The 12613-nt window shown below is 38.3% G+C and overlaps 2 protein-coding genes and 1 long non-coding RNA gene across 7 annotated transcripts in view; 2 read left to right on the forward strand and 1 right to left on the reverse strand.

Annotated features, from left to right (window-relative positions):
- Positions 1 to 10581, forward strand: part of znf608 (zinc finger protein 608) — a 66038-nt gene extending 55457 nt beyond the window's left edge. The window contains exons 6-9 of one of the 3 annotated variants that reach the window (XM_040050588.1): positions 1311 to 1480; positions 2791 to 2938; positions 4350 to 4406; positions 6708 to 10581. In XM_040050588.1, coding sequence (XP_039906522.1) covers positions 1311 to 1480; positions 2791 to 2938; positions 4350 to 4406; positions 6708 to 6727 — 395 coding nt within the window. In that variant the 3' untranslated portion in view covers positions 6728 to 10581. The remainder of the gene's footprint in view (positions 1 to 1310; positions 1481 to 2790; positions 2939 to 4349; positions 4407 to 6707) is intronic. The other 2 variants (XM_040050589.1, XM_040050590.1) reach the window with 2 other exon arrangements.
- LOC120745616 lies at positions 6653 to 12063 on the reverse strand. Its single transcript, XR_005698674.1, has 2 exons — positions 11951 to 12063; positions 6653 to 6807 (listed from the first exon to the last, which is right to left on the reverse strand). It is a non-coding gene; the product is annotated as an uncharacterized LOC120745616 (long non-coding RNA).
- Positions 11826 to 12613, forward strand: part of LOC120745600 (centrosomal protein of 120 kDa) — a 33790-nt gene continuing 33002 nt past the window's right edge. Inside the window, exon 1 of one of the 3 annotated variants that reach the window (XM_040050600.1) lies at positions 11826 to 12103. In XM_040050600.1, coding sequence (XP_039906534.1) covers positions 12055 to 12103 — 49 coding nt within the window. In that variant the 5' untranslated portion in view covers positions 11826 to 12054. The remainder of the gene's footprint in view (positions 12104 to 12613) is intronic. The other 2 variants (XM_040050599.1, XM_040050598.1) reach the window with 2 other exon arrangements.

Raw genomic sequence — 12613 nt, forward strand, 5'->3', positions numbered from 1 at the left:
AGTTAATGTTAAGGGCGTAGTTCAACATTTTGGTAAATATGTTATAAGAGCTCAGAAGACAAAGGCGGAACAATGCAAAAATTAATCTAGGGAACTGTTAGCTATTTACCTCTGTTTCCACCATTTAGTCTCGGCTCAGCTAAGTAGTTTAGCTAAAGTTCTTGTTTACACTTATACTTGCGTATTCACATTAAAATACAGTAGAGTGCTACATCTGAAACATTCAGTTTGAAGTTTAAGCTGAAGCAATAACAAGAATTGATGTGCTAGTTGAAACTGAATCACTGAAAGGCTTTTAAATGAGTGAAGATGCATAGTTACATAGTATTAGCCATCATATGAGTTTTACCTGCTGTCATTGGCCATTCAGCAAATAAAATACCCTTCACTGATTACAGAGGCTGGAGTTTATCTGGCATGTCGCATCAGGTTTGTGCTTTTTAACATCCTAAGATACCAGGAAGATGAGCTGACTATAAAACAGTCAAGCATTTCTTCTTTGTTCCCCTCACACAAAAAGAAGTGGGTTGTTCACTTGGCTGTGCAGTCTGAAGTGCGTACACTTGCACACATCACATACGTTATGCAGTGCTCCGCTGCACATAGTCTAATCTCCCAACACTTTGTGAATACTGAGAATATCAGTGAACATAACTGAGCAATATATAAATTTGCTTCTCCGGTGAGTCACTCATTCTTCATTCACAGCTGATGACAGCTCAGCCTCAGCAGGATGGCTGGGGGTCCTTTGTCTGAAAGGATATTGTCACACAATGCTGCCCCCTATACTGGAGTATGAAAGGCAACTGCAACAGCAGGCCTTTATTTATGAAACTGAATTCCAATTCACAACATAATCTCTCATAAATATTGCGTCTGTTCATTCTCCTTGTTCATGTACAGCAAAAGATGAGTTTGCTTAACATGCAAAACTATATTAAGAAATTTTCTTGATTATTTTTGGCTTAGTTAATTCTTTAAAGCCTGAACCATGAAATAACTGTCAGAAAATTCAAAGTTTTTGAGTATTTGGTGGCAAATCATAAATATATCAATCTGCATATATGAGTTTTAATAGTGTCACATAGCTACGTTGTGTATTTAAAAAAATGTATTTCTTAAAAATGTAAAGTGCAATTCATTTAGATTTATAATAAAGTTTAATAAGTGCAAGTATAAATATCATATATATCATGTTAAGTATTGCAAATGAATGTACTGGTTTGGAGTTGGTAATATAATTTGTATTTTTTATAGATATGTAAAGTTACTGTGTGCCTGTTTCTTTGTTTCTGTGTTTGTCGTCATAGGTTTTCATTATCCTCTGTACGGTAAGACGGCAGGCAGGGAAGAATCGGAGGTGACACCACCCGGCAGAGGAGGAGCGGTGAGCAGCAAGCAGAGCAGCGACTCATCCTCATCCTCAGCCATGGAGCTGCTGCAGCAGCAGAGCCATCAGTATCACGGAAAATCACCTGCTGTGAGAGGCTTTACTGCCACATCCACACTGCAGCTCACAGCGACACACTTCTGATGTTTGTTTTCCTTCACACGACACAGATCTGATATCTTCCTCAGACAGGAAAAACACCTCAGGGAAAGATAAAGATGGGGGTAAAAATGGTAGACTGCTTTGATTCCACTCTGCATTTAAAGCAGTCACTCATGAAGACCATCACATAACATCAGCGTGGCATAAACATGCCTAATAAACCCCTAAATAGGAAACTATTGTGATGACCTCAACACGTACACGTTTTAGGATTATTTTTATAATCAGGTTATTGTTTTGTTTTTCCTTTGCAGACAAAGCAACAGAGAGTGAGAGGAAAAATATACTAAAAGCCCTGCATGTGGGTGTCCCGCAAATGATTTGGTTCATAAAGACTGGACTTATTATATTAATAAAGTTCAGCCTGGAAACCACAAAGTAAAGCCGGCAAAATGTTGACTGTATAAGTTAACTGTCTGATGGATTATATTTCTATTCCATTAAATGAGTGTTTAGATGTGCCCTAGATAGTTTTAGCCTTTGTGAAGTTTAACAGTTAAAGAAAAATAAAATCATTTGAATATTAGCACACTTAGAAGTCTCATTTTTTAACAAGTTTAAGGCGCATATATTAAAGCTTAAAGAACCAAAAATGTGTTACAGTAGCCTGCAGGTAACAGGAGAAAAGCAGGAATCAAGTTGCTTCTAACACAATGTACGCAACAAAACATGCACAACTTTTGACTTTACTTTTCGACTTCAGACTGACACTAAAACCTATAGATGCTCTTCCTACATCATGGTTTGTGGTCCACAGGCTCTTCCAGGATTGGTAAGGGTATTTTGGCTAGTCTGTAAGTGGTGGCTGCTTATCTCATATATAACATCTCCCAACCTGAACTTGGATTTTACTCATTAGCTTCTTATTATAGGCCTGAATATGTGTGTATTTAAACACTATCACCATGCAAACTTGTTAACAAAGGCATGACTGTTTCAGGATGTCTTGTCTTACATGGGTCACTTCAGAAGGCAGAAACAAACCTTTTGCTCTTTGCTGAAAAAATCATAGAGATACAATTTTGCAATTTTTTTTCTTAAGCTTGGCAAAATTAGCCAAGATAATTCTTGATTTGATTTTGTCAATATAAAATAACTTCTCTTGGCATGATGTGAATGTAATAGATCAAAATAGTGATCACATCTAAAATCTTATGGAGACAGAAAAGTGAAAGGCACAGTGTAAGCGTGTGTGTGTATGTCTGTATGTGTATGTGCGTGCGTGTGTGTGTTTGTAGCCTGGTGAGAAGGGATCCCCTGAGGGAGAGAGAGAGACGGAGAGAGAGAGGAACCATGTGTCATTCGCCCGACACCTCCACACACACCATCACACACACCTGGGTATGAGCTACAATCTGATGTCAGGACAGTACGACATCTACCAAGGTATGAATCTGCAAAACAAACGCAGACACTGTTTAGATAATGAGATATGCTATACAAAGTAACATGTTACTGGAATCACATTACATTTTTCTGTAACATAGTAATCACATTACAGTTATGGTGTTACTTACATTAAGAAAGTTCTTCAGTTACCTACAGGATTGATGGATTTCAAAATAAAAAAATCAAACGTGCATTTTTTTCCTGCACATGCTACAATTAGATGACTTCACATCATGTGCAGGGAGGCAAACATTAGTTGAGTGGTTGCAAGTTTTCAGGAGTGGACACATCAATAATACTTCTACTCTAATTGCACAAAACGGGTGAGAAGCTAATATTAAAGTGGAAACAGACCAAAAAGCCAAAAAAGCTGTTGCTAACGTGACTCCTTTTGCTGATTTTCAGCTTTGTTGTCAACCTGATGTTTGCTCTTAAACACTGAAAACATATTTTGTGTGTTTGTCCTGGTTAGGATAGAGATTTGTATCATTGTGTGGGGCTACAGCCTAAAGTGAGATTTAAGCTTCTGTGATAAATCTGTGCCATAGATGCACCATAACCACAAACCTTTCTGAATCCCTGTGCTTTAACTTACACCTTAACCTCACATGCATCTCCCTAGAAATGTAACAAGATGTCACATTAACAGAGATTGTAATCAACTGTGATTGGCTCATCCTGTAGACCAGCGGTCCCCAACCTTTTTTGCGCCACGGACCGGTTTATGCCCGACATTATTTTCATGGACCGGCCTTTAAGGTGTCGCGGATAAATACGACAAAATAAAACTAGTACCGGTACCGAAAAAAAGAAGATTTATTCATAACACACGTGAAAAGACCCAGGAAAACCGAGTTAACGATAAAAACGATAACAAAATAACGCTGAAAACCGATAAAAACCCTGAAAACCATTCATTTCACACCTGAGCCTCAACTCTCGCGGCCCGGTACCAAACGACTCACGGACCGGTACCGGTCCGAGGCCCGGGGGTTGGGGACCGCTGCTGTAGACAATGGATCAATTCAAAGAGAGAATCTTCAGCACCAATATTAGCAGTGTATTAGCAGTGGAACTGCAGAGCATTGCATGCACACAACATGGTGGCAACAGTGTCGGCCACTTGAGTGTACTACGACGTAGGCTCTAAAAGACTTAAGTCACACATTACTCTCATACTGTTAATTGGTAATTATCTGACAGTGCATCTCAGGCCATGCAAAGCATACGTGATGTCACAAAGGAGAAGTTGTATTAGATAAATGACTTTCCTCAGGTACCAGCTGAGGAATGTAGTTCATTACCTGTTTCAAAAAAGTAAAGTAATATATTACCTTTTTTTGAGTAACAACTCCAACACTGATCACAGCTGACTTTCTCTTCATGTTCCTATTCCTATGTTTTTAAGGGTTGAGCTCCAGGTCGCTGGTCTCCAGTCAGCAGGTGTCAGGGCACTCCTCAACTGGTACGTTTGAAACACACACTGAAATTATGTTAAAGCTTCACTGGTTCCACCTGGGAAACCAGGGTAAATGGACCAGAACATCTTTAATACATAGACTAGACATCTTTGTTGAGACTTCCTTGTACAACTTTGATTGAAAAGGGTGGAGCAGCATGGACTCATTGTTGGGATACTGCTCTTTAGTCTCTAATTCACTGTCTTTAAAGATCTTGATATACTGCACATATATTTATCGTTTTTGCCTGCTTTTATTGTTAGACTTTATATATTGCTTTAGTTCATTTTTTATTATTTCTTTTCATGTACAAGTTCTTAAAAGAAAGGTTTATGTCACCCTAATAAGGAGACAAATTAAGCACAACTGCTGCTTAGATTTTTAATGCAGATTGCCTTCAAATCACAGAAGCATTTTCTAAGTTAGCTTGGATATTAATACTGTAAAAACTAGGCCCATTTTTGTATTAAAGCTCTGGCACACAGAGTACTGAAGTGGCCAGGGTGTTGTTTTACTGCTGAAATTACTCATCATTTATGTGCAGAATATCCTGTTCTGCTCTCAGTGTGGCTCACAGACTCATAAATTATCTACCAGGTTTTCATATCATGAAATGAATTGGCTAAAATTTTCTCTCATAAAATGCAAACTGAGAGCAAAACGAGCTGGACAATTGTCTCATTTTCATGCCGTCTGCCAGGTCAATAAATCTAATATCTGAAACTTCTCTGCTGGGAATAACAGCTCTCTGCTTATTCGGCTGTGCGACACTCGTACCTCGTTGCTGAAATTATCCTCCAGTAGATCATTACCCTCTCTCCAGTGTTTCCCATATACTTTCATAAACCATATATCACCATGTTTGCTTAAAATTGTGAAAATATTCCAGAGGGAACCTGACAGGCAGTTAAAAAGCTTAATGTGATGATTACAGTACTGCTGCAGACACTGCAGTTGTCTATAAATGTAAATTGCTGTGAAATGGAGGAGATTAACAGCAGTGATGGCAACAGTGGAGGCACACAGCTGCAGAGAAATGAAGAATATCCACGTTTCTCTGTAGAATCCAAAAACAGGAGCAATTTGTAATCTTCCTGGAGTGACATCTGCAGATCATGTACCAATTATCTCTGTTTTTCCTTCAGGTATTAAAGAGTTGTGTTACAAAAAAACTACTTGAAAGAACAAATAATAAAATGCCCCTTAAAAGAGATCCTATTTCGATTTTACTGGCTTTCTGTTATATAAATATACTGTTGCAAGGAGATCCTTAATATGGTCATCTCAGGCACATATGTCCCACCCACCTGATGTTTAAAACTTCTTTTCATAAGTGGACAGTAATCAGGAGAAGGCTGGCTTAAATGTGCCTTTTCTAATCATCTTTTCAAGAATTTAGCAAAAAAGTTCCCGCCAGTATCGGCATCTTATCAAATGCTGTATTAAGTTGTATTGAGATATTTTCAGGATGTGTGCTAGTCATTAATTTATTTTTAGCTGCTCCCACAGAAATGGGTGTTGCTTCAAGGTTACACTGTCTCGCTGTGCCATCTTGTGGTACAAATTGGTACTACACGAAAGTAGAGCACAGCCCCAGTTCAGCTTCAGTTGATATCTCTTCAGCATATATGTGTGCGGGTCATAAAGATGTAGCAGTTGAATCTTAATGTTCTTTTCAAAGCTTTAGTTAATTCTGAAAAGTTTGAAGTTGGTGTTAAGCACAAGAATTTACAATAAGTACCTTTAACGGGAGAGTCACCTTCAATGAACAGGAGTGAAAACATCTTAATGTCACACAGAGGATGAACTGAGGAGGCTGCACCAACGCCCGGTATAATTTAAATTTGATTAATCATGTAAAGTGACTCTATTAGCTTTAAAGAATAAAAATACAAAGTGAAACAATCATAATCTGTCCTATTTATAGTTTACACGATTCAGTGTCCTCTGAGAGGAGGAAGAATTTTTATGGACTATAACAGCTATTCATGCAATGTTGGGGATATCATTAACATGAGATAACAACAAGTAGATGTAGCCAGTTTTATGGCATGTTTACACATTAAGAAGCAGGTTGTCCACCCTGGTTCTTGAAAAACATGACAGAAAGCACAACAATGCTGCATTAATTTCAATCATAGCAGTTAATAGACAGTGTTTGTAATTGAAATTGTGTTGTCACCTGAGCGAAATCTAAACAGGAGGCCTGACTGTTTTCACCCAGCACAGATGCATCTCTACTTCTGTTCAGCATAAATCCTAAGTGTAGTAAAGTTTACCTTTTTTTTTTTTTCCTGTCTCCACAGACAGCGAAGGGAAGAAGTAGGACCATGTGACCACGTCTCACATGAGGAATGGCAGATTTATCAGACATCAATTCCATGGTGTTGAATAAGCTTCGCCTCGCTGAGAGGCAGAGAACAAAAAAGAAAAAAAAAAAATCAAGAAAAATAAACTTCTTTCATTTCTTACTAATAAAAGAAGAACCACTTTTATAACTCATCACAGAGGAACTGATGAGCTGACAGCAGGACGGGAAGCAGGACCAGGACCTGTTTGAGGACGAACTACCTGTATAAATCCAGAATCACTGACTTTTAGAGCTTTTGGTTTTACAGAGTTTTGACAGAAGCAGGTGGCATGTACGAAACAAAACATCCCAGAGCGCCGTGCACTCAGCCCAACCAGGGCTGTGGTACTTAACTTTAGAAATGCACAGTTATTGTCGTGTATTATGATGATGATATGACTGAATGTATTGATGATGACTTACACTTTACCACATTAGTGTGGATCTGTTTTTTTTTTTTAAATGGGACAAAAACAGCATTAGGAAGCTAAAAAGTCTATTATTATCCTTATTATTCTCATTATGATTATTGAAGTGGAAGTCCTCCTCCCTCCATAGTGCTGACGCTACATTTGTATTACTAACCTGTAACTTGAGCGTAACCATGTTGATTGTATTGTCTTTATGTGAGAGTAAACCTTCACATTGACCTGCCCAGTGCCATGTAGGAACCCAGTGGTGTATATATTCTGTACAGATTCATGGCAGAGCACTAACATGCTTTATCGTACACTATGTTGATCTCCATCAGCCGTGTATGGGAGCAGAGGGCAGAGCGGGGACGACCGGCAGGAACAGAGCCACTGTTTATCTCGCTGGCTTCAGTTTGTCTGCAGCACATGTGGTGATGTCATTGGTTAGACTGCATACGTGATGAATACAATCAGTTCGCCCCAGTTTGTGCTTCTTATGAGTGGCAGTGTGCCTGAGGGATGTTAGCGTCTGTGAAATATCTTCACACCTACTGGATGCACTTTCATTATTTGCGTACAGATAGTTTTTCAGGTGTGCTATATTTAGGCCACTGTTGAGTGAAGTATAAGTAACAGATGATTTCTTTTGAACGCATTGCAAATCTACATCACATGCATCTGAGCTTTGTACATCAGAGAAGGACATGGCCACTGTGACTTCCTTTACTTTTGAAGCCTCACCTTTACCATTTTGGTCCCCACCATGTTAGTCTGTTTGGAGTTCATATTTGGCCTCGGGAGTGGGGTGCTAAGTTATCAGCTAGCTAGTTACATCCATAGACTCTAACAGTGCAATGCACAGACACAGATATCTGCTAATTAGTGCTATATAAGAGAAATTTACATAGCACTAATTACTAACTATAACTTAAGCACAATTTAATTTTATTTGCACGAGCATGTCCTGCGCAGCAGGTCATACAATGTAGAATGTATATAGAGTTTTGTTAAAAATGTTTCAAATGGCACCAACGGCACAAACACAGTTGAGAGATCCAGTTTAGAGACTCCGATTAGGAGAAGAGGTGCAGGCTAGCAGACAGTGATCAGGTACAGCTACCTGGGTTGGCACACCTGCCAGCCTTAACAAAATCCAAAGCTGAGCAGAAAAATTGATTCATCCCTTATAGAGTTCTTATGAAAGAGCAGAATTAACTAATTTTATAACTAAATTTTTTGCAGGAGCATTGATTCATTTTGGAGCTAGCCTCCAGCAGCTATTAGAAAGACTGCAATTCAACAGCAGCATCGCATGCATGTTTTTGCACGCACGAGCAAGCCAGACTGATAAAACCAGCGAAAACAACAGTGTTTAGCAGCGGCTATGAGTAATATAGAGATCGTGTTTTCAAAAGCTGAATTGTTTTTTGAGGCATGCTCAGGGTCCATCTAACTGAAGTTCTGGAGCTCGCAGTCATGTCAAATACAGATTACTCTAAAAGTCTATAAATAGACTAAAAAATGCAAATTAGAACAGTTATAGTTTGATCTACTGTGAAAGATCATGTGATATGTGACATGATACGTCTAATCTGATGAGCTCAAGTTAAACAGCTTGGAAAGAGCAAACTTCAAGGCTTAATGTCAAAGTGATTTTGAAGTCAGATGTACAGACTGGGGCTTATAAATTCTGTTGTTAAAATACCTCTCTGTGAAGGATAAGTCCAGTGAACGTTTTCCTTTCTAATGGAAATTATTTACAATAACCTCGAGGCTGTCTGAAACATGGTATTTTCACTCAGGTAAAATAGTGAGTTGATGGCAAAAAACCAAAAACAATAACTGGCACCGATTTGTTTATCAAATGGAACGACTAGATGCAGACTGTGAACTTGGGGTTGACTTCTGTTTTCTTGTTATTCTTTTGTTTTTTCACATTGTGCATTAAATCATTGACTTGCATGAGATTCTGCTCAGTTTCGATTACAACATTTTGCCATCTAAACAGTTTTTAGATGCATACAACAGAATATTTTAAGATTCTTGGGCTCTAGGAAAAAAATAGTTGGTTTGATTACAATATTTATTTTCAATGACACTTACAGTGATAGAAAAGTTGCCAGAAATATCTAATGAGATCAAATCTGCACTCAAATAATGAAAAGTGGATGCACACTGGAATGATCCTTTTGTTGAAATGCCCACATTTGTATTGTCAGTGATGACTGTGGGGACATACTGTATATGTGGAGTGCCACAATCCTTCGCCCTGCTCGTGCTCTTGCTCCCATGCTTTCTACAAGTTAACTAGCTCACAGCAGAGTCCCTGATAGACACAAAGGTCTGACTTTACCATTGGTGTTGTACCACTGCCAGCTTAAATAAGGTTCAGTAGATGCATGTATGTTTACAGATGATCCAAAATTTGTTCAAAACTCACTGGAGAACTACTGTCAGAGTGATAATGTTTATATCTGGCATATGTGCTTAAAAAGACCAACAGTAGACCTCTAATAGGCTGTTTCCGCAAATATAGTTTCAGGTTGTCAGTCAAGCAAATAATCCAAGGCTTATTTCACCAGCCCTCTGATCCAAAAGCCTCTGGATGGTCAGCTATTATCAATAGCCACCATGTCAAGAGGATTATGGCTGAGAGTGAGGGCCAGTTAATGGTTTCGATATCAGCTACAGACTCAGAACAGTTCCAAGTATGACCAGTATGATCTCCAAAAATTTGGAAGCACTGACTAATGACTATTGGTTTAGGCTAAAGACATGAGTAGCTCAATATCACAGTGCTGCAGTATGTGTATTTGTGTGTATTAATTAGACAATAGCCTTTATATGAAAGGTGAATCAAATAGATCAAATATCACAGAAAATTGGAGATCACAAAGTAGACACAGCCATTAGATTAAATGCCCCCCCTATATAATTAACAGAATAATCATGTTTTAACAAATGAGCACTCAACAAACGATTGTGACTATAACCTCGCCAGGAAAGTGTGCACTGGGGTTATAACCCTACTGAACAGTAGGGGGCTTCCTTTTTGTATAATTGTATTTATTATAAATAACCTCTTGTGGCCCCTTGACTGACGACATCATCCCAGTGGTCTACCTTGTCTATGAGTAGCTCTGCCTCACTCACAACACCTTACCTGCATAGTATCAGTGATCATTCTATTACTTGAATATAGTGCTATGAACTCTGTTTACAAGATGCTGTCAACTTTTGGGAGACACAGTGTTGTCTTTAAAAGGCTGCTTGGTATGTTCAATTCATCCACCTGGTATATCCAGTTATTCACACACTGAAAACGTACAAAAACATGAAACCTGCTGTTGCTTTTTTATACTGTATATGCCTTAATTCATATGTTTGGCAATCATGATTAAAGGATGTTTATATACATTTTTGGTCAGTGAAGGTTTTTTTTGTTTGTTTCTTTCTTTCTTTCTTCAGGATATTTGTGTTTCAGCAGCATGTTGACCATTGGCTTTTTAAATGTTTGAAAAATAACTATGTGAAAAACAGTTTTATGTGATGAAGTATAACACCTTGCATATGACAGGCAAACATCTGTCCTCTGTAAGGTACAAGTGATTTATAGGGTCCTGTTGGAAAACGGTTAGAAGATGATACTAATAGTAATAATACAAGACAAAAATATTTCATTTAATTCATATTAATGAACAATCTGTCAGTCATTCAAAATATTACATGATTATTTGACATGGTTGAATTTAGAAGTTCGGTTTAAGTGTGTTGCTCTTTGCTTACTTGATAGTAGTAATCAAGGTAATTAATACTAACTAAAATTAAACTAAAATGAAAACTAGACTTGAAAAAAATAATAAAAAAAGATAAAAAAAAAATAAGTGAAACGATTTTGTGAACTTGCAAAAGTAACTTTGTTTAAATTCAGCATTAATGTTAATTTGGTTAAAATAATTTGTTATCATAACCTACCTGAGGCCTTCATGTATGGTGGCCCTGAGAGGCCAAACGGACTGCAACTTAAAAAAACACCAGCAATAAGAAAAAAGGTTGCAAAAGCACACAAAACAAAACAGAAATAGGAAAAACGACAACGGAAATAGGAAAACTGAAAGCAGTAATAATAAATTCCTGCAACTGGTCCGTCAGGTTATTGTCTCCCCAGAAACACTTCCCTTGTGCTTTTGGAAGTCTGTTTTTTTCTATTTCTGTTTTCGCTTTTCCTATTTCCCTTGTCGCTTTTGCAGCGTTTTTTTTTTTTTTTTTTTTTTATTGCTTGTGTTTTCTTAAGTTGCAGTCCGTTTGGCCTCTCAGGGCCACCATATTCATGGCTGTGGTCAACAAGGACTGTCCAAAACATCACCTTCAGCACATTCCCTCCATGTGCTAACATAATGCTTTCAAAATTAACATTTTCAAACTATAGGAAGTAAATTTAAATAAGTAAACCCACGCTGGAAACTAAATGAAAATCAGTTATATTAGAATAAAAAAAAAAAATCAAAACTAAATTACAAAATACTCAGAAAACACAAAACTATAATAACTCTGGTAGTAATAGCAGACGTAGCAGTACTAGTGGTAGTAGTAGTAATAGTAGTAGTGGTTAACTTTTACTGCAGTTCCACCTCCAACCAGCATGAGGTGCTAAGAACTCGGGCGCCTTTATCATCACTTCCTCTTTGAAAACAAAATGGGTGGCGCCAAAGCTTGACAACAAAGCGGCTGTTTGCTGCCTGTAACGGTCGTACAGTTATTCTTTATGTAAACTACGTTTCTTTACCTTGACATCTTCGTCAAAACTCAGCTGAGCAGCGGCGGGAAGGAGAGTTTTCCCATTTTGAATAAAACTTTTTTTTTTCACTTCCCTGCTATACAAATGTCAACATGGCTGCGAAGACTGACCAACTTCTCATCGTTCTGTCCATTCTGGAAGGTGAGCGATTTAAAGAGCTGGATATCCTCCGATAACCCTCCTACATTAGAGCTACCAGCCATGTTTGCTTATACGTGACGTGTTTGACTCGTTGGTACCACAACTGCAGCCGTTTAACGGGTGTTGTTAGTCCCATGGGGAAAAGCCGAACCTGTTGCTGCTGCAAGTGTTGGTGGTGATCTCAGGTCGGTGAATTAAATCCAGGCTGAGGAGGCATTAAGTGTTTGCTGTTCGAATGACACGCCCTAAGCTGGTGAAGCAGCTATTCCTGTCACAGGGGACAGTATAGAAGCCACGTTAATGTCATTTATGCTGAGAAAGCGTCTTACACCTATGACTTTCTATGTCATCGTTGAATTTGCAAGTCATCACATTGTGTTGGTGTTTTGATGAATTTAGGCTTTCAGAGATAATGCATCAGTATTCTGATTTGTGGCTCAGCACATAGTAGATAGGGTGGCCAGGTGCAACACCCCATGTGGGAGTTCACTGCTTTCTGTCTCTCGTCCA

The sequence above is a fragment of the Simochromis diagramma genome, unplaced genomic scaffold, assembly GCF_900408965.1.
Source record: "Simochromis diagramma unplaced genomic scaffold, fSimDia1.1 OVJJ01000131.1, whole genome shotgun sequence".
Taxonomy (NCBI): domain Eukaryota; kingdom Metazoa; phylum Chordata; class Actinopteri; order Cichliformes; family Cichlidae; genus Simochromis; species Simochromis diagramma.